At 44.6% G+C, this 26,934-nt stretch overlaps 1 protein-coding gene across 2 annotated transcripts in view; it reads left to right on the top strand.

Annotated features, from left to right (window-relative positions):
• Positions 1-26,934, top strand: part of THAP1 (THAP domain containing 1) — a 505,801-nt gene that overhangs the window by 460,045 nt on the left and 18,822 nt on the right. For both annotated transcript variants that reach the window (XM_044064295.1, XM_044064294.1), the window contains exon 4: positions 9,934-10,132. In XM_044064295.1, the coding sequence (XP_043920230.1) occupies positions 9,934-10,132 (199 nt within the window). The remainder of the gene's footprint in view (positions 1-9,933; positions 10,133-26,934) is intronic.

The raw sequence follows: 26,934 nt of genomic DNA on the forward strand, positions 1-26,934 counted from the left end.
GGTGCTTGTGTTTTGGTTATGTAAAGGATAAGAGGGTTAAAAAAAACCTTCTTACTACTTGTATAATTTCTTTGGAAATTGTCCCTTGGAATATTGGCCAGTAGTAGGCTGGGAAGCTGAATGACTGAGAACTATTAAGTTTGATATTATTGGTAGCCAGGAATGTAGTCACAAGGAACTGGAAAATCATGTGCACAGCAACTGTGAGGGAGTTGGGATAAATGGCTGAGCATGTGAAGCTAGAGGAAAGAGTGGTAATGGATGATCACAGGCAGAAATTTATCAATAGATTTCTTCAGTATGGAGATAGAAAAGGGGAGGTGTATGATTTGGGCCCTAAGCAGAGTAGAAAAGAATTGTAGATTACAGGCCTGATAAAGGCTTAGACCACACACTGAAATCCTGGGAATTCTGTTGCCTCTACTGTCCTTCTATAATAGTATGGGCACAAGAAGCATGTCCATACCTCTCAACCTCTTAGCACAAAGAATCTGGACAGACAAAAATAATGGGGAGACAAAGGCTCAAAAATAGGGACAAATTTTAAATATTGCCCTTATAAACTTAGAAAGTAGTTAGAATAACAGATTTGGTGTTACTGTACATTTTCTGAAGGATATGAAGCCTGAAACTCAAATGTTTGTCATTATTTAGTGAATTCAATCCTCACTGATTTGCCAGAAAACGACAACTTTTAAGAGGAACAGTCCAAAAATATGCGTACAAAATTGGGACATTCTGCAAAAATCAAGACATTTGAGAGATATGAGCATGTCTGCTCTTAACTTAAAACCTGAGCTGCAGATGACAGCTGTATTACTTTAAGGCTGTAACAGAAATATGAAATTGTCAAGTTTTAGCAGTTTGCTGTTGATCATCAGTGCTACATAACAAAGCTAATTTCTTGAGGAATGGAAGCTGGTGGAACTGTGCATTAAATATTCCTGTCCTGGGTTGCTGTTCATACGTAAGCCTTACAGTTTCTCATAAAAATCAAACAAATAGCAGAAATGCTGGCCATTTTTGACATCATAGTCCTCAGACTGGTTATATACAAACCATAGTGTTGTGATATATCATTAAACAAGGAGTGCACTAGCTTTTACCCACTGTGCAAGCTAACCCGTAGAGGCCTGGAATCTAGCTTAAAGGCAGTCCATCCAGCTGCATACGTCTGTCTGCTCAAAATGCATTGGTGGATGACCCCAGGACGACTTTACGTGGTCCTCGTGAGTGGAAGGTGAAAGCAAAGGTTTTCTATTAATTCACCTTAACTTTATGTAGGGCACTTCAGACCGTAATCTATTGACCTCCTCGCAGAACTGCTACATTTCAGATATTTGCTTCAAGGACACTTGGGTTCATGGGTCCATAGGTGTTTACTTGGCTAACTACCACCAGGGCCTTTTTAAATATAGCCATGCGTCCCAGGGCAACCCCTAGCAATGGATGAGTTTCCAGTGTTTGGAACAAAGATCTCCTGTACGCTGTTATTCCTTTTCCAATGAAATACCTCTCAACTGTCCCCATTTTCTGTCTCATAATTTTTGGTCTGTTTCTCATGAAATTTGTGGTTTTCTGGCAAATCACTTGAGATTGAAATCACAAAGTAATGAAACACATTTGAATTGCATGCCTCCTTCAAAAAATGCATGCTAACATAAATCCTGTTCTAACAACTTTCTAAAAGCAAGATTAAAATCTTAGTGTGGTTGTTGATACCCAAGGGGTGGAGGGAGGCTGTGCAGGATGAAGTCTGCTTAATCTTGTGTGGTCCTCCTTAACAGACAGCACTAATTTACTTTGTGTCCTTCATATCTTGCAGATGTTTGTCAGAGTAACAATGGATTGTACTGAGAAGCTAAAACACCTAGACTTGCAGTCTGAAGATAAAACTTGAGTTTCCCATTCAAAATCTTTTCCTTGTAACACTTTAACCCAGGAACCTATCACTAGGAAATCTTATTTGTTAGACTGGAATAGATTTTCCATTTGTAGATCCACTGGCATTTGTGGGCGGCTGTGGTGGTGCAGCGGTTAGTGTTGCCGCCTCACAGCAAGAGGATGTCCTTCAAGAATGCAACTGCAGTCATAACATATGAGTTGTCCTGCCTCAGGCAGCCCTCGGTCGGCCGGATTCCAAAGTCTGGGTCCGGCGTCAGCCGGAGTCACCTTCTCTCCGACGTCAGAACGGCTGGAGTATAAAGGCATCGGCCGACGCCATCTTCTTCAGTCTTTCTTGCCGCGCGGTGCCCGAAGCAGAAGCAGTTCGCAAGTGCCGGTCGGTCAGCTCTTGTGTTTTCAGTACCGAAGTCATCTAAAAGCCAAGTACCCCGTTGGGGAACATTTTTTCTTGCCTCAGCCGATGTCAGAACAAATTGAGAAAGTTAATAATTGTTTGTCTTGTGGTAAACAAATACCTCATAAGGACTTCCATTCTTACTGCCTTCCTTGCCTGGGCCCAGACCACGACGTCTCGGCCTGTGCTGCCTGTGCTTGCTTTAATAAGTGCACCCTCAGGCGCCGGGCAGAATTTGCCGAAGACTTTTTCGGTGAATCTTTCGCGTACATCATGCCGTCGAATCAACCGACAACTCAATCTACCAAAAAACGAAAGGACTGGGACCGACATCCTCGGCCCGCGTCCTCCACCGATGCAACTCCTAAACCCTCCGCTAGTGCTTCGGTCCCTTCGGAAGCGGTAATTCAACCGCTCCAGGCCGACGACACAGCGTTAACACGTCCTTCGGTCTCGGAGATTTCTCCGGTGCCGGTTGTTGATTTTCCTCCGGAAACCGAAGTTCTGGATCTACCCAACACCACTCCTGTAGACAAGGTTACTCCTGCACGTGGGGCTGCAAGGCCTCCTGTATCCATGTCCATCAAGGCCTTTGCACGTGCTAAGGCCGCCAGCCAGGCCAAGGCCCATCCTAAACCTGCTGCTCAGGCCCCTTCTTCTGATAAACAGATCATGTCTCTTGCTGCAGATCTTATTTCTCTTATCAGGGGGTCTCAGCCTCACCCAGACAGAGGTTCTCAGCCCCCTGCAGAGAAAAGGCCCAGAACTGAGCAGGCTGACAACCTCTCTTCAGATGAAGCCTCTGGGGATTCGGAGCATTCAGATACCCAAGAAGAATCCTTCCAGGCCTATGAGGACTCTGATGCTGAGGAATCTATTCCCTCTGCCTCCCCTCCAGAGGATTTCTCGTTTGGTGAAGTCCTGCACTCCATGAGGGAACATTTTAAATGGCAGGGTCAGGAATTCTGTGATTCCAGGAAAAGGCTACGTACCTTCCTCAAGCTTCCCCAGCACAGACCTTTAGCTATTCCTCCTGTTATGGATGTTTTGGATGATGTTTTCTCTGACTCCAGTGCTAACCCTGATTCTCTCCCCCCCCTGCTCCTGTCAAGCCAGACAGATATTATAGGGTCCCTGACATTCACAAACATCTCTTTAAGGCCCACTCTGTGGATCTAGAAACTATTTCACAGGGCCCCAAGGGAGTGGCTACTTCCACTGCCAAGAATCCACTACCAGCAGATAGGGAAGCTAGGTCCCTGGAGAGATGGGGTAAAAAAGTTTATACCTCTACCACCCTAGCCATGAGGTCACTTAACTGCCTTTTTCATATGTTTCAGTACCAGGATTTTTTACTGGATGATTTACAGAAAAAGCTAGCCTCTCCTGAGCCTATTGATAGAAAGGCATTGCAGGATCATATACATAACACTCAGCAGGTTAACAATCATTTTCTTCAGTGTGGTTATGATGCATTGGAGGCTTCATGTAGGGCAGCTATGACTGGGGCTGTGATACGTACACATGCTTGGTTAAAAGATCAGCCATTGCCAGACCATGTTAAAGTAAAGTTACTTGATGCACCTCTCGAAAAACATAAGCGTTTTGGTGCTAATGCACAAGATGTGTTGAAATCCATTGAGGAAAAAGCTAAGTCAGTACATACAGTCAAGGATTTCCTACAGGTTCAGCCACCCAGATTCAGCAGAAACAGGCCTTCAAAGAATTGGTCCTTCCCAGAATCTGACAAGTTTCAAAGGGGAAAAAAACAGGCGTGCCCGAGGTAGAGGGCAATATCGAGGATCCTACAGGGGCCGCCAATGGCAACCTACAAATCAAAGAAGTGGCGCAGGCAGCCCAGCTGCACCACAAGGACAATCACAATGACTTGACTTTCATACCACCTACAGAGGCTCAAAGAGAAGCACCTTTGGGCGGAAAATTATCCTTATTCTCAAAAAACTGGCATATATTAACCAAGGACAACTGGATTCTGGATTTAATAGACAAGGGTTACAGATTCCACTTCCATACTTTACCAATAAGACAAGGCATGCCAAACCTGCCACATCATCAAAGGGCAGAGGCACTCACTCAAGTTTCAAAGCTGTTAAGTATAAAAGCAATAGAAAGGGTTCCTCCTCAGGAACAAGGCCAGGGATTTTATTCAAGACTGTTCCTTGTTCCAAGAAAAGAAAACAAATGGAGGCCTATACTGGACTTGTCTACTCTGAATACTTTTCTCATTGTGCCAAAGTTCAAAATGCTGACGTTGCAGCAGCTCCTTCCCATGCTGGGCAAGGGGTCTTGGCTGATCACTCTGGACCTCAAGGAGGCATACCTGCATGTCCCAATCAGACAAAGCCGCAGAAGATACCTCAGATTTCTTGCAGGGACAGAGCATTATCAATTCTCAGCATTGCCGTTTGGCTTATCTACTGCGCCCAGATTGTTCACAAAATGCCTGGCATCAGTAGTGGCACACTGCAGACTCCAGGGAATTCAAATATACCCCTATCTGGACGAATGCCTCATACAAGCAGACAACAAACAAACCTTAACAGCAAACTTGGACTATGTCATTCAACTACTGCAGGCTTTGGGATACACAGTCAACATTCAGAAATCAAGACTACTGCGATCCCAACAGATTGTTTTCCTAGGAGCCAAACTGGACACAGAAACACAAATGGCCTACCTCACAGAGGAAAAACAACAACAGTTACCAGAGTACTTCAAAGGCCTAGCAAAGCTCTCCCAGCTGACTGCAAGGAAAATCCTGCAGGCCCTGGGATTCATGGCATCTTGCATTCTTCTGATACCTTTGGCAAAACTTCATATGAGAAAGCTGCAATGGTATTTAAAAAGCTTATGGTCCCAACACAGCCAAAGCCTAGAGGACGTAATCCCACTCATTCCATGTCTGCAAAAAGAATTTTTGTGGTGGGCTCAAGCAAGTCAGTTAAACAAAGGCATGTCTTTCAGCAAACCTCAAGCAGGTCAAATGATTACAACAGACGCCTCAGATCATGGATGGGGGGCGCACATGGAGGGCAGATGCATTCAAGGTCTATGGACACCAAGGGAAAGACATCTGCACATAAACCAAAAAGAGATGTTGGCAGTGATACATGCAATCGAGACTTTCAAAAAATCACTACAACAGGGACATTTGCTAATAAGGACAGACAACACCACTGTCATGTGGTATATAAACAAGCAGGGAGGCACTCATTCTTATCCCCTCTGCAGACTAACAATGATTCTCTGGGAAAAATCCCTGAGTCTGAAGATACATTTGCAATCCCAGTTTGTGCCGGGCAAGGACAATGTACTGGCGGACAAGCTGAGCAGAAATTTCTTGGATCCACACGAATGGAGGCTGCATCCTCACATTTTCTCACAAATAACAACGACATGGGGAAGACCGGACGTAGATCTCTTTGCTTTTCACATGAATCATCACCTGGAAAAGTTCTGCACAAGGACCCACCATCCTCTAGCCTGGAAAACGGATGCTCTCTCCTTCAGCTGGAATTCCCTAAAAATTGATGCATTCCCTCCTCTACCTCTGCTGACCAAGGTGATACTGAAGATCAAAGCAGAACAGCCAACAGGCATTTTGATAGCTCCAGACTGGCCAAGGCAACACTGGTACCCATTGCTGTTGAGCATAACTCGGACCAAACCGTGGCCTCTGCCCCTATGGCCCCTGCTTCTAACACAACACAACTACAGGGCTGTCCATCAAAACCTGAAAACATTGCATCTGACAGCCTGGAGGTTACCATAACTCCTTCCGCTATCTCTCTTTCCAAAAAAGTTCAAGAGATCTTACTGGAAGCACGCAGACCTTCCACCAGAAAAACCTATTCAGCCAAGTGGAAGAGATTCAGCATCTGGAATGCCAAGAGAGGTCAGGATACAACATTACTGAGTATACCTCAGATATTGGAATACTTGGCAGAAATGTTTCATACTGGACTCTCATATTCTTCTATAAAGATTCACGCCTCAGCAATCTCAGCAAAATGCAATTGTGATCCACCAGTGTTTTCACATCCTTTGCTAAGACAGTTCCTAAGAGGGATAAAGAATATCAAACCTCCCAGAAAACAGCCAGTACCTGCATGGGACCTCAATTTCATTTTGGAAAAATTAACTCTTCCCCCCTTTGAGCCAGCAGCAACTTCAGAGATGCAATTTCTATCATGGAAAACGTTTTTTCTATTGGCAGTCACATTTGCAAGAAGAGTCTCTGAGATACAGGCACTCATGGCAGTACCTCCTTTCCTCATTTTTCATCAGGACAGAGTTTCTCTAAGAACCAATCCTACATTCATGCCAAAAGTAATTTCCAGGGAGTTTCTAAATCAAGCTATTCACCTGCCTACTTTCTTCCCCAATCCTCAAAACAGGGGGGAAAAACTGCTGCATACTTTGGACATACACAGGCAACTACGCTACTACTTGGACAGAACTAAGGCCACCAGAAAGTCTGACCAACTGTTTGTAGCCTATGCTGCTGGAGTACAAGGAAAAGCAATCTCCAAACAAACAATTTCAAAATGGATTGGACACTGCATCAGATTCTGCTATTATTTCCATGGAAAAGGTGTGCCAGCCAATATTACGCCACATTCCACCAGAGCTATAGCCACATCCACAGCTTTCCTCAGAGGAGTGGCTACAAAGGACATTCTAGAGGCTGCTACATGGAGCTCCGTGCATACATTTACCAAGCACTACAACCTGCCTTTATACTCCAGATCCCGAGCAGGCTTTGCTTCGGCAGTCCTGCAGGGCATTTTAGCTACACCATCCCTTTCTTAGTTCCATCCACCCCCAGCTTGGCTATGGTATTCAACCCATATGTTATGACTGCAGTTGCATTCTTGAAGGACATAGTACAGTTTTGTACCTACCATAAATGTAGATGTCCGATAGATATGCAACTGCAGTCAGATTTTCCCACCCTCCTACCCCTCTGCAACTTTCTTTATGGGTCCACTACCCCTATTCCTAATAGCTGGGGGGTATCTCCTATGGTGTATCTGTTTATTACTGTTGTGCATGTCTGGAATTGTTTATCCATTCACCAAATTTAGCCTTCCTAGGAGGGCACCTGGCATCTGGGGCAAGAAACACTGAAGAAGATGGCGTCGGCCGATGCCTTTATACTCCAGCCATTCTGACGTCGGAGAGGAGGCAACTCCGGCCGACGCCGGACCCAGACTTTGGAATCTGGCCGACCGAGGGCTGCCTGAGGCAGGACAACCCATATGTTATGACTGCAGTTGCATATCTATCGGACATCTACATTTATGGTAGGTACAAAACTGTACTTTCTCTGGTTCGAGCCTTGGCTGGGGTGCCTTCTGTGCGGAGTCTGCATGTCCTCCCTGTGGTTGCATGGGTTTCCTCCCTGGTGCTCCAGTTTCCTCCCACATCCTAAAGACATGCTGTAGGTGGATTGGACAATGAGTGCATGTGTGTGCCTTCTGTGGAAGGTTGGGCACCGGGCTGGCAATTCGACACCGTAAAACTCCACTGCCAATCATGAGTGGACAGGTGATCCACTGTGGCAACCCTTAACCGAGAAAAGCCAAAAGAAGAAGAAGATCCACTGGCATTTGTCTCAGTGCAGCCACAGTCCAGAAAGCATCCTTTATTTTTCCACATTTGAGAACTGGCATTCTCACACATCCATTAAGGTGCGTCTACCTGCCAGTTAAGCTTCCTAGACACCAAGACCACCTTTGTCTGCCGTACCTTCAATAAAACATTTTTGAAGGGTTTTTCAAATACAGTGCATCCTTCTTGGGACTTGTTGGGAGTGGGGCTAAGGATGGCCCTTGCCCACTGACCTTATTTCTGTTGATTCCTATAGAAATTCCTTCCTGATGGCAATTACTTCAGCTAGGATAATTTCAGAATTGCCAGCCTTTTATGTGCAAGAGCACTTTACCAGGTCTTTCACAAACAGTGGGTAGCCCTTAGAAGCAGTTTCTCATTAATGCCGAACATGCTTGCAGAAGTAGCAGTTAATTAGGGCATTCAGGTTTTACTATTCTTTCCAAATCCACAAACCGGGTGGGAAAATCTTGCACCTTTTAATTGGGTTTAGTCTACAGAGATTTTACCTAGATGGAAAACGGAACTTTAGACAAACCAATAAACTCTACATACAAACAAGGAATGCCCAACCATATGGTTGGTGAGTTGCATTAACTTGTGTTATAACCGCCATGGAAAATTTTGTTAAGAGCAGATTAGATTGCACTCCATAAAGACAGCTTCAGCTATAATGGCCTTTTTCAAAAATTCTTCAGTACCAAATATTTGTGAGGAAGTAGCATGGATGTCATTCTCAACCTTTTCTAAGCACTTCAGGCTGGAGGTTTTTCAACTTCAGTCCTGCAAGGCTTGTGCACTTCCCACCTTAAGCCTTAATTCAGCTCAGGTACTGCTTTAGTGTTTTCTCATGTTATAATTCATACTGGAGCAGTGGTCATTGTGATGAACATAGTACAGTTGCATCAGCATACAGGTCATCTCCTACCATCTCCCGATCTGCCTTTTTTTATCCTTTTAGGAGCAATATTCCTTTGTCCCTTCATGGAATTGTCTCTTCTTGAACTTGATATTTTTTGTGAGCACGAAACATATATTGCAACTCACTTTGTGGTTCTCGTAAACCCACCATGGTCATCTTTCTATGTGGATACTCCAGATTTTTATAAGTTTGAATGAATGGATATTTACTTTCTGTGCAGCTACACTTGTTAGAATTCACAATGCAATGGTAATTTTGCAAACATCTGCCATTCAGGTGAGTTTACTGAGAGAATCATTTTTATTAGAGGTGTCTTTAGTGATGTGTGACTTGGTCACTATTTAACATAGCCGGTGTCTGTACAAAAGTAGATTTGAATTGTTGAATGGCATTCATACACAAGTTCCATCAGAGACTTTTTTGAGCCACTTGCAGATCTGTTTGGGTTTGATGGTATCATTGTTTCATGGGCAGATTTTGTTTGTAATAAAAGATGTATTGCATTCTTAAATACATTAATTACTTAATGTATTAAAAATTAACTGTCCTGAGACTTTACTGTACTAGTTAACTTATTCAAAAAAATGTGATGACATTGTAGCTCCCTTCTTTACTTGTTTTCATTCACCAATAACCTAACTAATCAGCAGGGAGTATTAGCCTTGGCAGAAATTCCCATTCCAAACACTCGTTCTTTTCATCATTGTGCAGGTTTTCCTTATCTAGGTAATTCATTGTTTCAGCTGACCAGAACCTAAACAGTTGAGTTTCCCGTACCTTAACAAATTGTTCCTCAGTGGCTTATCTGAAGTTGCACAGTCCTTACGTCTTAAGTAACAAGAGAAATGGATATCATGTGTTACTCATGCTTATTACCTTTGTTTTTGTGGTAATTGAGGCAAAGTTCAGAAATCCATCCTCTCTCCTTAATCTAAAATTGTCTTATGTTGGGCATTGGAAAATGCATTTCAAAGGAAATACTGATAATCTTGTTCTGTATAATGTGATGGCTGTGGTTTTTTAGTCCCTGATTGCTGCTTCCATGTAGTGACCAGATGATAACCATGTTTTGCTGCAGATTTCCTCTTGCAAGACCCAGTCTTTGCCAGTTGTGGGTGGCAGCAGTGAGACGCAAGAACTTTAAACCTACAAAATACAGCAGTATTTGTTCTGATCATTTCACTCCAGATTGTTTTAAACGTGAATGTAATAACAAACTTCTAAAGGAGAATGCTGTTCCCACAGTCTTCCAGTTCACCAAATCACGGAGCAGTAAGGTAAGTGATTTCAGTGTGGCAGCTTTTTAAACGTGGTCAGCATACTGTATTCACTTGCAGTTTTGCGGGTTATTTTGTTATGGACTACTTAAGCACTACAGCAGAGGTAATGGCATCTTCTGATTTCTTTTATTAGTGCTGCGTTTTTTTTTTCCAGTTATCTCCTCATGCTGATAGTTTTCTTTTAGACGTAATGCACTGTCTATGTAGAATAGTATCCCAGCAGTATTTCTACATCTGGCCAAAATACAAACTGAAGAAACAAAGGTTAAAACACAAGTGGAAGGCTCAAGGAAACTAACTGCTGCAGGTAAAATCCAGAAGAACTTTTAATCTTGAGACTTTTTGAAATAAAAACTAGTTTAAACGTATGAGAAGTGCTTTCGTTCTCAAAAATACATGAACTTCCATCAGATAAACATTGCTGAAAGTACACAAATGATTTGTAACTTTTGAGTTCAGTCACATGACTGCCAAGCCCCCAGGAAATGAAGCATCATCTTAAAGGAGCCACCACAAAGAAATGTAGTGGGTAGCACTGAGTAGATTCAGTTGGCAAAATTTGCAAACAAGGAAAAATATATTAAAAAATGTGTGTAATTGTGTCTATTTGTGTGTGTGTGTGTGTGTGTGTGTGTGTGTGTGTGTGTGTGTGTGTGTGTGTGTATATATATATATATATATATATATATATATATATATATATATATAAAAAATGCATTCCCTATAAAATTAGAAAAATGAAGACAAAAGTATATAAAAATCTGTAAAATATAAACCCTGTAATTAGGGCTCATCTTTCCAGTGCTTTTAACTTGAGCAAACATGCTATTGAAACATTGTGAACAACAAATAAAACAAAAAAAGATGCTATTGAAACATGTTCATGGAGTCCAGGCCTCTTATTGGCATTCAGATTCAGCTGCCAATATAGTTCATGTTTTTCCAGTAATAAAGTCCATGGACTTTCATTACTGTTGGAAGGCGTTTGTTCCAAAATACAAAATTTGAACGTGTGGCGTGGGTAACATTTTGTGTATTTGTAGCGGACGTTAGTCTCTTTTTTCATTCTGATTTCATACAAATGTTCATCTATTCTGTCTCTTAGTCTCCTCTCCGTTTTTCCTATGTAAGAACAGGGCCAGAACATACACAGTGCACAAATATACCACTTTTGTTGTACAACAATTGAATCTGTTTGTTATAGCAACCACCTGGTTGTTCAAAGCAATTTCATGGCACACTAGAATATTGGGGCAACAACCACACTTTTTCATCCCAATAAATTTTGCTTATGTTGGTGTTTGGACGTACTGTGTTATAATATTGTTTTCAAATTCCTGCCCCTTTTCAACACCAGTCATGGATCCGGCCCCACATAATCACAAATGGCGTTCTGTTGTTGGAGAAGACACCAGTTCTTTTCCAGAATTGATTTAATGGAGAGACCTTCAGTAGAATAGATTGTAATAAAAGAATTCCTGAAGGTCTCTGTGTTTGTGGTCTCAGCCATGGGTGGCATTGATATAGTATCCCCGCCATCTAGGACTTCCTAACGTCTGTTGTTGGTCACACAAGGTCCTCCCAGAATTGGCACAAAATTATGGGACTCACGTTTATTGATCACCTCAAGCATCAAGTTGTCTACAAAAGTTGTAGGATAGCCACATTTTAAAAATATGTATGTTATGTAGTCCAATCTTGCCTTCATTCTTACCCGTGGGTTCGGAGCCGAACCACGGCTCCGACTCGGCCATACTTTAGCTCGAAGTCTTCAATTGGCTCGTGGCTAAGAGGTATCCCATCATGCAACAGGTCTATTCCCCAGATCTCGTTTGCCGCCCGTTACTCTCAGACGTGGTCTTGCTTTTGGCCGTGGCTAAGTGTACTGTTTATAAAATTTTATAAACTGTTGATTTGTTGTTGCTCAAAAAAGCTATTTTCATAGCTCTGTGTGTGTGTTAGTGGTGTTTTACTGCCTTTGTTTTGTTTCTCTTGCTGTTTTTTGTGGCCTTGTCATTGGCCATTTTGGTATCCTGTTTCTTTCCTCACGGGCTAGGCCCATTTAAGTTAGAGGACCTAGTCCTCCCCATTTTTTCTGTGTGGTCTTTGGTTTGTGCTCCATTCTGTTAGCGTTAGTGTTGTTGTGTCTGGCTAGTGGTGCTATCCTGCCTTTGTTTCCCCGGGCTAGGCCCATTTAAGTTAGAGGACCTAGTCCTCCCTGTTGTCTTTCCCGCCAGTTTCTAGGCCATTTTAGTTAGAGGCTATGTTTCTCTTGTGGGGTTAGTTGGGTCTAGTGTGTGTGTATGTATTACGTTGTTCCTTTCAGCATGTCCAAGGATGCTAAGGAACACAGGCCTTCGGGCTTTAAAAAGTGTGTTGAATGCAACAATAAAATGTCTTTAACTGATGGGCACTCTGTTTGTGTTTGTGTGTACTGCTTGGGGGCTATTCACCTCCAAGTGTCCTGCTTGTTTTGTCATTCCTTCAGTCCCCGTGTGCTACAAGAGAGGAATAACAAGCTCATTTTGAAAGGACTGCTTAAACACTCCTTTGAGGAAGATTTGGCTAAGTCTTCCAGTGCATTATCCTCTCCAGCTAAAAAGGACAAAAGGACTTCTAAGAAGCGCTCTCTGGCTCAGTCTGTTTCTTCGGAGCCGCCAGAAAAAGTTGCTAGAACAGCTTCTCCTTCTTCGATTCCATTGCCCTCGGTGCCTACAGAAGGTAGTTTCCTGACTAAGTCAGTATCGGCTCCCAGCCTTTCCGAGATGGTCAAGGATATTTTGTTTTGGAGCCGGTCTCCAGTTATTCGACCGATTTCTCCTTCAGGCAAGTCCCCTTCTGTAGGGAGATGCAGATCTCCTACATTATCCCCCAGGTCTTCCAAGACCCTCTCCGATGAGGACGTTGATAGGGTAGTGAAGAAACTGCTTTAGTCATTGGTGTTGGCCAAATTGATTTCGGCTCTGACCCAGTTGGCTCCCTAGCCTATGGCCTCTTCATGTTGTTCTTCCTATGAGCCTCTCTCGGCATTCGGAGCCAGAGTTGTCAGTTCCGTCGGGTGCCGTTAGGTCGGTTCCAGTAGCCTATCCTGGCCACTCTGTTCCAATTTCCTCTCCGACCTCGTCGGCTCCTTCCACCAGGTTGAGGGTCCACGGTTCTCCGGTAGAACCTGAGGGGGAGAGATCGGATCGATCTTCATCGGTTCTGAGCCTTCCTCTCGGTGCTTCGGTTCGAGTGAGCTTGGACCTGACATCAGCTTCGGACCTCATCTCCTCGGTGCTGAGGGCTGCTACTGTTTCCACTACAGTTAAGTCGGCCTTCGGATCCAGGGGGAAAAGCCTTCGAGGTTATGAGGAGTGTTCTGGCCAGGTCGTCAGCTGCATCCTACAGCACCAATACTCTGCCCCCTCCCGCACCGGTGTCAGTTTTGGATCACGCTCTATCCTCGGGCAGCGAAGACCCTAAGCCTCAGGATACCTCCATGAGTGGTCCCCAACTTTCTGACATCTCCCCAGAGTTTTTGCCTGAGGAGCCCACCAGAAAGAGATTGTGTAAGAAGAAACACATTGACTCCCCCGGATGAGTCTCTCACATTGGACACCGACCTCGGAGTCCCCCAAGCCGTCTTCTGAAGGTAGCTCTTTTTTAGATATTGTGGAGATCTTGAAGCAAAGAGGTGGCTGGCCCACCAAATCCCCTTCTGATGAGGAGTCTGTGTTCCTGAAGGCTTTCGGGTCTAAACTCTCCGTCTCTTGGGTTTCTCCTCCTTTTGATGAGCTACTAGATCTTGTCTGTTGAAAGGTGTGGGAAACTCCTGACACTGTGGAACCAGTCCCTAGGAGACCCAATAAGTTTTTGTCCTCCCCCTCTGACAAGGAATGTCTAACTAAAGGTGTTCCAGTAGAGGCCATGGTGGTGGCAGTGGCCACCAAGAAGGAACTTGCTGAAACTTCGTCTACTGTCTATCTGCCTAACAAGGAGTCCCGGGTTATGGACAGGTATGGGAAGCATGTGTTTGCTTCAGCGGCCTTTACTCTGCGGTCGCTGAACTACTTGATGCATTTTACAAGGCTCCAGAGAGATCTCGTAAAAGAGCTAGGAGATTCTCTACAGGGTAACATTTCTGATGCCGTGGCACAGAAGGTCAATGCACAGATGTCTACCCAAAATTCCCTTACCAACTCCTCCATGAGGCTGATGTCATACGCAGCCGACAGAGCGAGTAGGGCAGCGGGTTCTGGAGTCTCATAGGAGACACTCCTGGATGCGACTGTGCAATTTTTCGGAGGCCTTCAAGTCTATGTTCACCAACGCCCCCTTTGATGGTTCATCATTGTTCAGAATCAAGGTGAGGGACACTCTCACTAGGTGGGAAACAGGAAGGAAAAACCCTGTCTGCCGTGGGAGTCCGTTTTTCCATGCCTTCTAGACCTTACCCCAATGGCCAGAAGGGTGGGGAAATGTGGTACAGAAAGTCGCAGAGGTTTTTTCAGGGTGCACAAAATGATTCCCCCTCCGGAGGCAGGGGAGGGGGTGGAAATTCAGGTAGACGCCACCCTAGAGGCAGAGGAGGCCCGCATAACCAGGGGGGCCGTGATTCCTTTTGTGGTTCTCCCTACTAGCGCTCCTAAAGGGAGGCCCGACTGTGCGTTTCTGGAGCCGGTCGGGGGTCGCATTTCTTTATACCCAGAAAGCCTGGCAAGACGTCACCCAAGACCAATGGGTATTAAAGATAATTTCCAGAGGTTATCATTATTCCCTTCTCTTCTCCTCCCCTGCCAACCAAGAGAATCCCAGACGTTCCACCCAGTCACAGAGATTCCTCAACTTTAGAAATAAAAAAGTTGCTTTTGAAGGGAGCCATCCAGCCTGTCCCCGCAGACCAAGTAGGATTAGGGACTTAATCCAGATTCTTTTTGGTGCCGAAAAGAACAGGGGACCTGAGACCCATCTTGGATCTCAGCCGATTGAACCTTCATGTACAAAAGTCCAAGTTCCGCATGGTCACCTTACAGTCAATACTCCTTTCTGTTAGGGAAAGATGTGCGGATGTGCTCCATCGACCTCAAAGATGCTTACTACCATATCAAGATGGACATGGCATCGAGAAATCATCTACGCTTCCAGTTGGGAACCAGTCATTTTCAGTTCCGCGCTCTGCCTTTTGATCTCATCACTACCCCCAGGGTGTTAATCAAATGCATGGCAGTGGTAACGGCTCACTTGAGACGTCAGGGATTCCAAGTGTTTCTGTACCTGGACGATTGTTTTTTTCTGCCACCAAGTATCTACTGTTACAGACCAGGGATGCCACCATTACACTGTGCCAGAGGTTAGGAATTACTCTAAATTGGAAAAGATCTGCCTTGTTGCTCTCGCAGTGTGTCACTTTTATCGGCGCTGAGCTAGATACAGTGCTCATGAGGGCCATCTTGCCAGAAGAGAGAATTCAGGCTTTACGACAGCAGGTCTACGCCTTACTACCATTGAGGAAGGTCAAAGCAAAAGTCGTCCTCAAGTTATTAGGGACCATGGCTGCCACGATCATGCTAGTTCCCCGTGCTAGACTGCACATGAGGTTCTTCAGTGGCTGCTTTTCGCCCAGTCGTCACTACAGCATCTTCCACTCTCCCATTCTATTCTGATTACGGACAAGTGCAAACGGGATCTACGCTGGTGGCTTCAGGCCAGCAATCTCAACGTGGGCAAGCCTTTTGTTCCATCTTCTCCAGTTGCCACGGTGACCACGGATGCCTCCCAAATCGGGTGGGGGGCATTAACTTGGCAGGACTGTCCAAGGCACGTGGCAGGATCACGAGACCCATTTGCATATCGGTTTCCTGGAGATGAGAGCAGTGCTATTAGCATTGCAAGCACTTCAGAGCTTTCTCCCTCTAGGGACAATTGCAATCCACTCAAATGACATGTCAGTGGTATGGTACCTGAACAAACTGGGAGGAACCAAATCATACCCCCTTTGCAGAGAGGCACTTCGAGTTTGGCAGTGAGTAGTGTCTTCCCAACGCTTTCTAGTTGCAATGCACAAACCGGGGAAGTCCAACATGATTGCCGACAGGCTGAACAGAGCTATCCTAATGCCTCACGAGTGGTTCCTGAACAATTATGTTGCGGAAGAGATATTCGACAGATGGGGTCAGCCTTGCTGCAATCTATTTGCCAGCCCCCTCATTGCCAAATGCAGCAGCTACTTCATCCTTATCCCCCTGGAGGGGGAGACACCCAGAGATGCTCTGGCTCACAATTGGCCCTCCGGTCTTCTTTCCGCCTTTCCACCTTTACCTCTCATATCAAAGGTCATTCAGAAAGCACAGTCTTTGGGAAGCAAAATGATCCTCATTGCCCCCACACTGGCCTCGTCATATTTGGTTTCCCTTCCTTCAACCCTATCTAATGGACAAGCCCTGGATTGTGGACCCAGCTCCAGATCTGCTGACTCGTATGTCGGGACAGTTTCATCCCTCCATCCAGACCCTCAAGTTGACAGCTTGGCTGCTCCAGTTCCATCCTTAGTCAAGTCAAGCTTCATGATTTTTCCCCGGAAGTGGTCCATATTCTTTCATCTTCCCACAAGCCTTCTACCAAGAAGATTTATTCCAGTAAGTGGAAGAGATTTTCTATTTGGGCCCGTGAGAAACATATTGATCCTTCTACAGTGCCTATTTCGGCAATACTGGAATTTCTTTCTCAACTATTCAGTCGGGTTTCAGCTGCAACAACCATAAAAGTACAATTGGCAGCGATTTCTACCTTTCACATTGCTAATGAGCCCAACATTATGGCTCATAGACTTTGTAGGGCTTTTCTGAGAGGGACATTGTTGCTCCGACCTCCAGTCTTTGATCCGGTGATGCCATGGGACCTCAATTTTGTACTACAGAAGCTCACTTCAACTCCCATGTTCACATCATTACTGTCATAGGTGAATGCAAGAAACTATGATTAATATATGCCAAAAATTGGGGATGTTATTCAGTTTGTCCGTCTTGGTCCCACAATGCAATTTGTACCCCCATAGTATGACACAGCTTAGATGCAGATAGTGATGTGCATTGTTACTGCATTAATTTGTAGTGAAATTATCACATTGATAATTCACCCATAAAATTAGACACAGTGGTCATGGATCTGGGAGTGGACGACAGTAACCTGATTTTATTTTCTCACCACAGTAGACACGTGGTACTCATTCTGTATTGCACAACTTATAAGCAAGGGTGTGGCATCCAGGTTCAAGGAGGTCATTGTTCTGCTGTGCTCAGCTTTCATCAGAACAGTCACTGGATACAATGCACTCTCCATTATGTATATGACCATGCACTTGAAATAGCTTAAGAAACCACAGAGGTTCCTAGCAAAAAGAACACAGCGAGTCCTATGCAGACTGTCTCAAAGCCCATCCTTTTACTCTTGTCTCCTACAGACTGCTGCATGATGATCTATAACTAGCTAACAAGGCACCCCTTGATCCCATATTGATAACTCTGTTGCACATCTGCAAACAAATAGCACCAGAAATTGCCTGCTCTAAGGTCCTAAATCTAATCTGCAACATAAAAGGGGCATGTTGGAGGGACAGGTATGCATCTCAAAGATGTCCCCTTCGCTGGAATAGGTTTCCCATTCATGTGAAGTAAAGCTCATCTTTAAGCATATTCATACATAACTTGGACCACTAGGTTGGCACTTGTCCCTAACGGACAGGGCAGCTTCTGAACACTTGATGTGTACAAACCTAAATTATAACCATAAAATTAGTTGGGGCATTGACACATCAGCAAAATGTGGGTTAACTTGGATAGACATAAATTGGCTCTTGGGTTGATAGCTAGTAACCACCTGTGACAGTGGTGTGAAGAAGTTATTACTTAGGCTTTCTGGAAAAATGTGATGTTCTGTAGTCCTATCTCGCTTTCATTCTTACATATGGGTTCGGAGCCGATGCTCAGCTCCGACTCGGCTGATTACAAAGCTCGAAGTCTCTCAGTTGGCTCGTGGCAAGGTAGGTATCCCATAGTGCACTAGTAAGAATCCCCAGATCTCGTTTGCCGCATCTACGAGTTCAGAAGTGCTCTCTTTCATGACCGTGGCTACATAGCCGGCCTTAGGCCTAGGCCAACTAGGCGGCCGCCTAGGGCACCGCTCTAGCAGGGGCGCTTTTCCAATACTTATTTAATGTAGTTAGACCAGGATGGGGGCACCGGGTGGTGTAGCGGGGGGCACCGTGGAGCCCTTTTGCCTAGGGCACCAGTTGACCTAAGGCCGCTCCTGCGTGGCTAAGTTGGATTTTTCTTCATTATTCTTGTTATAGTGATTTTTTCATAATAGTAGTAGCTTAGTATAAATAGCTTAGCCATTATTATAGATAGTAAATTAGTAGTGTGTTTTTGAAGTTTTGCATAGTTATTGATAACTTGTTGGCCGTCGCTTCCGCAGGCCTTTTTTTTTTTTCTCTCAGTGGTATCTCTTTCCTGGTATGCTAGTTTTTTGCTATATTTACCTATATTAGCATAGTTCTGTGTTTGGGTTAGGACCTGTTCTAATCTTGTATTTTTGACTAGAATTGTTAACTGTGTGCAGTGCTCTTTTATTATTATTAACTAGTTAGTGTGTTATTGAATTTTTGCAATCCTTGTAGCAAATTCTTGATGTAGCTTCTCCTCTGTTTCCAGCTAGGTCCGTTTAAGTTAGAGGACCTAGTACTCTATTTACCCTTCTCTAATGTTTCCTCAGTAGGGCTAGGCCCGAAGTTAGAGGAGCTAGTCCTCTGTTGTTTTTTTCCTTGTGTGCAGTGCTTCTTGCAGGGCTAGGCCTGTTTAAGTTAGAGGACCTTGTCCTCTCTTCCTGCTTTCCCTCCAGTGTTTGTGTTTGGGACAATATGTCTAGGAATCTAAAGATCATAAACCTTCAAGTTTTAAAAAGTGTCTCAAATGCTCTCAAAAAATGTCACTGACTAACAGACATAGTAATTGTGTTTACTGCCTTGGTGCCATACATCTTTAGAAGACGTGTTCCTTTTGTCACTCCTTCAGTTCTCGGGTTCTGCAGGAAAGGAAGAACAAATTGATCCTGAAAGGTCTCCTTAAACCTTCCTTTGAGGAGGATTTAGCCAGCTCATCAACACATTCCAGGTCTCCCTCTTCTGAAAAAGAGACGGTCAAGTCGGCCAAGAGACATTCTCCCACACCGACTATTTTATCTGGACCTCCACACAAAATCTCAAAATTAGACAAACCTTCTACCTCTTCAGCTCCACTGTCCTCTGAGATGGAGGAGGTTATCAATATTGACACTCCAGTGTCGGCCCCATGTTTTTTGGAGCCGACTACTGAACATTTACCTCTGAGCTGGTCTGGAGAATTATTACTGGTCTCTCCAACTTTCATATCTCCGATTTTATAGAGATCTAGGTCACCTACCTTGTCTTCCAGATCCGCTTTCTGAAGAGGTTGTAGGAAGAGTAGTGCTTAGACCCTTGAAGTCGTCAGTGCTAGCTAATTTGTTGCTGGCTCCGACCCAATCGGCCCCGGAGCCGTCTAAGGCCATACTCCCTACTTCTGTTCCTCCGAGCCATCTTGGTCCTTCGGAGCCAGAGCTATCGGTGCCACTTGTTGTGGAACCTTTGGTTCCAGCACCTCTTGTGTCTGTCTCTGAGCCGAGTTCCACTCCGACACTGTCAGCACTGTCCTTGGTGTCTAGGAGCCGAAGCACACCAGCCAGCCCCAACAGGGACACTTGGAACCAGACTTCTTCAGTTCCGAGCCTACCTCTCGGTGCGTCGGCTAGGTTGAGCTCAGATTCTACATCTGTCTTGGAACCAATTGCTTTGGAGCCGAGGGCTACTTCCGCTTCCTTTGAACCGGGGGTGTCTCGGAGCCAGAGAGATCTGCTTTCGAGATGAAGAGGAGCATGCTGTCTAGGTCTTCAGCTCCACACAGGGGTACCAATGCTCTTCCACCTCAAGCTCCGACCTCTGTCTCAGCACCATCTCTCTCTCTTGACAGCAGAGACCCGCAGCCTCAGGAACCCCTATCGGGTTGCCCCCAGTCTTCCGAGACCACCCCAGAATATCCATCTGAGGAGCTGCCTCAGAAGAGAACTTGCAAGAGGAAGCATGTAGACTCCCCTGATGAGTCCATCACCTCTGACACTGACCTCGATGAGTCAGAATGGTCCCCTCTGTCATCCTCTGATGATATCTCCTTCATAGATATCTTAGAGATCCTGACACAGAGAGGCGGCTGGCCCACTGTCACCCCTTCTGATGAGGAGTCAGTGTACCTGAAGGCTTTTGGGTCTCAATCTTCAGCCTCTTGGGTGTCTCCACCTGTCGATGAGCTCTTGGATCTAGTCAGTTGGAAGGTGTGGGAAACTCCTGATGCCATGGAACCAGTCCCCAGAAGGCCCAACAAATTTCTTTCGGGGGGGTGTGCCTGTAGATGCCATGGTGGTGGCAGCAGCCACAAAAAAGGAATTAGTGGAAACTTCCTCATCTGTCCCTCCACCGAACAAGGAGTTTCAAATGATGGATAGGTATGGGAAGCTATCTTCTCTTCAGTGATGTTTACACTCAGATTGCTGAATTACCTCACCCATTTTACTAGGCTTCAAAGAGATCTCCTAATGGAGCTAGGAGATACTCTCCAAGGTACATTAGCTGAAGGAGTTCCTGAGAAGGTTACTGCTCAGTTGTCCACCTTAAACTCCATTGTTAACTCCTCCATGAGGCTAATATCTTATGCAGCAGATGGAGAGAGCAGGGCAGCAGGTTCAGGAGTTTCCCTTAGGAGATGCTCCTGGATGCATTTAAGTAACTTTGCGGAGCCCTTCAAATCTACATTTACCAATGCCCCCCTTTTACACTTCCTCTTTGTTTGGACCAAAGGTAAAAGATACACTCACCAGGTGCGAGCAGGAAGGGAAGGCTCTCTCTGCCATGGGAGTACATTTTTCCATCCCTTCTAGACCATACCCTAAGGGTCAGAGAGGTAGGAAAATGTGGTTCAAGAAATCTCAGAGATTTTTCCTGGACGCACAAGGTGATTCCTCCTCCAGAGGCAGAGGAGGAGGAAGTAATGGTAGAAGTCACCCTGGAGGCAGGGGGATCTGCAAAACCAGGGTGGCCGCAATTCCTTTCATGAACGACCCTATCAGTGCTCGTGAAGTGGGGCCCGACTGCACTTCTCTGGACCCAGTCGGGGATTGCTTATCTTTGTACCCAAAAGCCTGGTATGACATCATCCAAGACAAGTGGGTACAAAGAGTAATTTCCAGAGGTTACTCCATACCCTTCTCTTTTCCAACTCATCCCACCAAGAGAATCCCAGATGTTCCATCCAATCACAGGGATCAAGCAAGTATAGAAGTCCAAAAGTTGCTTCAAAAGGGAGTCATCCAAACCGTCCCCGCAGACCAGATAGGATTCAGAACGTACTCCAGATTCTTTTTAGTGCCAAAACCAACAGGGGACTGGAGGCCCATTTTGGATCTCAGCAAATTAAATGAATCAGTCAAGAAGTCAAGTTCTGAATGATAATGCTGCAGTCTGTACTCCCTTTGTTAGGGAAAGACAATTGGATGTGCTCCATAGACCTCAAGATGCATACTACCACATAAAAATGGACAGAGTATCAAGGAGTCATTTAGTCTTCCAGCTGGGAGCCAGTCATTACCAATTTCGTGCTCTGCCCTTTGGTCTCACCACAGCCCCCAGGGTGTTCACCAAATGCATGGCAGTAGTGACAGCTCACTTGAGACGTCTTGGATTCCAACTGGCTCCTGACTGCCACCACCAGGCACCTACCTCTACAAGCCAGAGATTCAACCATACAAGTTTGCACTCAGCTAGGGATTACTATAAATAGGGAAAAGTCTGCCTTGTCGCCCTCTCAATATGTGACTTTTATAGGCGCAGAAATACACAGTTGCCGTGATGGCTTGCCTTCCTGCAGACAGAATACAAAATCTGAGACAACAGATATACAGACTACTTCCCCAACACAAAGTCAAAGCCAAGACAGTGCTCAGACTTCTAGGATCCGTGGCCTCTACCTCTACTATAGCTCTAGTTCCACTGGCCAGACTACATATGAGAATCCTTCAGTGGCTACTCTTTTCCCAGTGGTCTTTTCAACAACTGCCTCTGTCTCATACTATTTAGGGATTAAATATTAGGGATATTTTGAGAACGGAATCTTGAAAAATGATCTTCGTTGGTGGATTCAGTCCAATCAACTAACAGTAGGGACACCATTCATTCCTCGCCAACCCATTGCCACTGTGACCACAGATGCCTCCCAGATAGGGTCGGGGGGCTTTATCTAGACAGGACAGTCCAAGGCACATGGCAAGAACACGAGGCTCACTTGCATATCAGTGTCCTAGAGATGAGAGCAGTGCTACTAGTGTTGTAGGCACTTCACGACTTTCTTCCTCTAGGGATAATAGCAATCCAATCAGACAATATGTCAGTGATATTGTATGTAAACAAACAAGGAGGAACCAGATCCTACCCCCTATGTCGAGAGGCTCTTTGTGTTTGGCAGTTGGCGACATCTTCCCAATGCTTTCTAGTTGCAACATATATCCTGGGGACAACCAATGTGATAGCCAACAAGCTCAGCAGGGCAATCTTGATGTCTCATGAGTGGTCTCTGAATCAGAAAGTCGGGAAACAGTTTTTCCGCAAATGGGGACAGCCTTGCTGCGATCTGTTTGCCAGCCCAATCAGTGCCAAATGCAGCAGCCACTTCTCCTTTACCCCCCCCCCCCCGGGGGAGACACTAAGAGACGCACTTGTTCACAATTGGCCCTCGGGACTTCTTTATGCAACCCCCCCCCCTTTCCACTAATATCGAAAGTGATCCAGAAAGCAAAGTCCTTGGGAAGCAGAATGATTCTTATCACTCCTTACTGGCCTCGTCAGATTTGGTTCCCCTTTCTCGGGCCTCACCTTCTGAATGATCGATGGACTCTGGACCCAGTACCAGACCTTCTGACATGCATGTCAGGCACCTTCCACCCCTGTCTCCACACCCTCAACTTGACAGCGTGGCTGCTCCACTTCAATCCCTAGTCAGGCTTCATGATTTCTCTCCTGCAGTTATACATATCCTTACATCTTCTCACAAGCCTTCTACGAGAAAAGTATACGCTAGCAAATGGAAAAGATTTTCTATCTGGGCACGAGAAAAAAACCTATATCCTTACACAGCCTCCATTCCCTTGGTGTTGGAATTCCTATCCATACTTTTTCATCAGGAATCAGCTGCTGCTACAATCAAAGTTCAATTGGCAGCGATCTCCAATTTTCATTTGGGACAACATGAACCTAATCTTATGGCTCACAGATTGTGTAAATCATTTTTAAAAGGCACTACTTTGCTGAGACCTCCCTTTCAGGAACCTCTCTCTCCCTGGAAATCTAAATTTTGTTCTGTCTAAACTTACTTCCCCACCTTTTGAACCCGCACATACTTGTGAATTAAAGTTCCTTTAATGGAAGTCCATTTTTCTAGTAGCCAGTACATCTGCCAGAAGAGTGTCAGAGTTACAAGCACTGTCAGTCAAACATCCTTACTTGATCTTTCATAGACAGTTTCCCTTCGTACGAACCTGTCCTTCATCCCCAAAGTTTGCTCTCAATCTAATATGAATCAAACTATTGAACTGCCAGTCTTTTTTCCTAATCATTCAAACAGAGCGGAGTATAACTGTATCTGGCTAACGAAGTTCACAGATGACTGCAAACTAGGAGCCATAGTCAAGTCCCCAGATTATGTGAACATCCTACAGACGGGCCTCTCTGAGACAGATGCCTGGTGTCAGAGCCATGGCCTCAAGCTCAATGCCAAAAAGTGCAGTGTCATCCCCTTTGGTAAAAACTCTGTACCCATGAACTACCACAAAGGCGGCAATCTGCGTAACACCGAATGCGTGATAAGAAACCTTGGGACCCAGGTGAACAGTAGTCTCTCCTTTGATAGTCACATCACCACAGTAGTCAGGAAGTCCTTCTACGTGGCACACCTCATCATAAAAGGGTTCTCATCCAGGAAAAAAGAGGTCATCGTTCCCCTGTACTCGACACTCATTAGACCCACTATAGAGTACAACGCCCCTTTTGGAATACACCTCACAAGACTTGTGCAGCAACTGGAAAGGCCACAGAAGTACCTCACAAAGAGGATTACTGGACTCAAACAAATGCCCTACACTGACCGCCTCAAAAAACTTCAGCTTTACTCAGTAGCATATCGCCTACTCAGAGGTGATCTCTGCCTAACATATAAAGCTATGTCAAACCCAGAGCTGTTGGAAATGCTACACCTAAAGAAATCCCAATCCCCCGAACTACACACTCTAGGGACCTAAACCTTGTCACCACAATAAACAGGACATGCTGGAGGGATAGATTCCTATCCCAGAGACTTCCCATACTCTGGAACAGGCTACCCATCTATGTCAAGCAAAGCTCTTCATTAGCACTCTTCAAGAAAAATCTTGATGAGTGGATGGGAAATAGGAAATACACCCCGGGGATCACTTCTGTGACTCTGTTCGACAGTGGCACAGGAAAATAACTTTCTTGGTTGGCATAAGCCAGGGAGCCTTGTTGGCTAGGCTTACGTAGGCCCTTGGGCCGATAGCCTAGTACCTACCTATGAACCTATAAGTTTCAGCAACCTGATGTTCACAGACAGTTAAGGTTCTATCTTCATAGAACCAAGGAGCTTAGGAGATCAGACCAATTGTTTGTGTCCTTTTCTGAGACAAGAAAAAGGATGCCAGTCTCAAAGGTAACATTATCAAATTGGATTTCAAATTGTATATCTTTTATTTTACTCTTCCAATGGCAAAGAACTCCCGTTTAAAACTAAGGCTCATTCTACCAGATCCGTATCCACATCTGCGGCCTTTCATGCCAGAGTCCCAATTGACAGTATATGTGCAGCAGCAACTTGGGCTACCCCTCATACCTTTATTACTCATTACAAATTGGGTTTGGCCTCAAGGGGTACAGCCTCCTTTGGTTCCACGGTTCTTAGGAGTATATTCCCGTGAGCCACCCGAGAAAAGGGTGTTAGGGACGCTGTCCCATATGTAAGAATGAAGACGAGATAGGACTACAGAACATAAGGAAGTTATGTACTTACCATAACGTTCCATGTTTGTAGTCCATCTCGCCCTTCATTCTTACGAACCCACCCACCTACCCCAGTCCATGTATCCTTGGAGGATCTGGAGACAAGATAGTGTCTGTCTTCCGGAGGGTGGAGACCTTTCATCTTTGTTGTTCCTTGTGGAAATACCTTCTATCACTTTGTTAGACAGCAGCAAACAAGATCTGGGGATTCTTACTAGTGCATTATGGGCTACCTACCTTGCCACGAGCCAACTGAGAGACTTCGATCTTTGTAATCGGCTGAGTTTGAGCCGAGGATCGGCTCCAAACCCATATGTAAGAATGAAGGGTGAGATGGACTACAAACCTAGAACATTATGGTAAGTACATAACTTCTTTTTTTTTGTCACTGAATTATTCTGATATTTTGCTGACTGTAAACACTAAAAGCCTTTCATTGTATACATATTCCAGGCAAGGCATTTAACTTCCATGTTTTATTATTGATTCAGAATTGTAGGTCTCTCAATTTTGCATAACATCCCTTCACCATTTTAATAAGGTGTCGTAAATAGCACCACTGCTTATTTTTCTTTTGACATCACTTCATGTGCTTGTTGAAGCCGCTTCCGACAAATAACTTATTACAGACCATGTTGTCCTTAATATACACTACACTGCACAAAAATAAGTACTTTTGAGTGTATGTAATGTTCATACACTACCATAATCATAAAGATTTCTCTAGCAGCCCAACTGTTTTGAAAACAGTTTCACTTTAGTTTAAGTGCACTTTTTGAAGCACTTTTCTGTCAATAGCAAGATGGTGTTCAGTTGTAAAATTGTGGGTAATGACTACGAGTGAAACAACTGAAAATGCATTGGTCATACAAGCTGAGGAAAATGTTTTCTGAGCAATGTAAAAGAAATGAAGAAACTGAAGGGTTTATTGGTGTTAAACTACATCAAAGTGGTGCTATAGTAAGGAATCCTTCAAGGAATCACAAGATTTAGAGTCAAGGTCAGATGGGAGCAGAAGTACAGAAATACTGTTGTTTCATCTAGGTCTTGGTCCTTTCAACATTGACAGTTCCATATTGTTTCCCATTTTTGAGGTAGTATGAACAGAAAATAGAGTACAATTGTGTCACCTTCCACCTCTTGCTAGCTTGAGAGAGGTTGGGAACAGACTGGAAGAAGTGAAAGGAAAGAACAACTACCCTCCTTTATGTTGCCTTTATTTTATTACTTAAACGATATCAAATGACATTTGAAAGTGGGATTGCATCAGATTATATTTTTGTAAGATTAATCCATATTAGTGGGAATAAGGCTCCTAAAGGTCTGTATTCAGAGTAAAAAAAAATCAAATCTATAACCAGAAGATGGAAAAACTTCAACCCTGTCTTCACAGGAATGGCTCCAAGAGACCAAACTGCTTTAGGTGAAGCTTGCTGTTAGATAAGAAAGAGTTAGTTGAGAGGCAGTTCTGTGGATGGCACAGAATTAAGTAGGGCTGTGCAGGAAGCATTGTAATGGAAGGGGAGATTAAAGGTTTGCCCATCAACAAAGTAAAGCAGACAGTAGAATATTATGCAAGATGTATACTAGAACTTTTATGAATCTTATTACTTAATGTTTTGTTAGTAAGTTGCAA

Source organism: Protopterus annectens, chromosome 2.part2 (assembly GCF_019279795.1).
Source record: "Protopterus annectens isolate FY-2018-M chromosome 2.part2, PAN1.0, whole genome shotgun sequence".
NCBI lineage: Eukaryota > Metazoa > Chordata > Ceratodontiformes > Protopteridae > Protopterus > Protopterus annectens.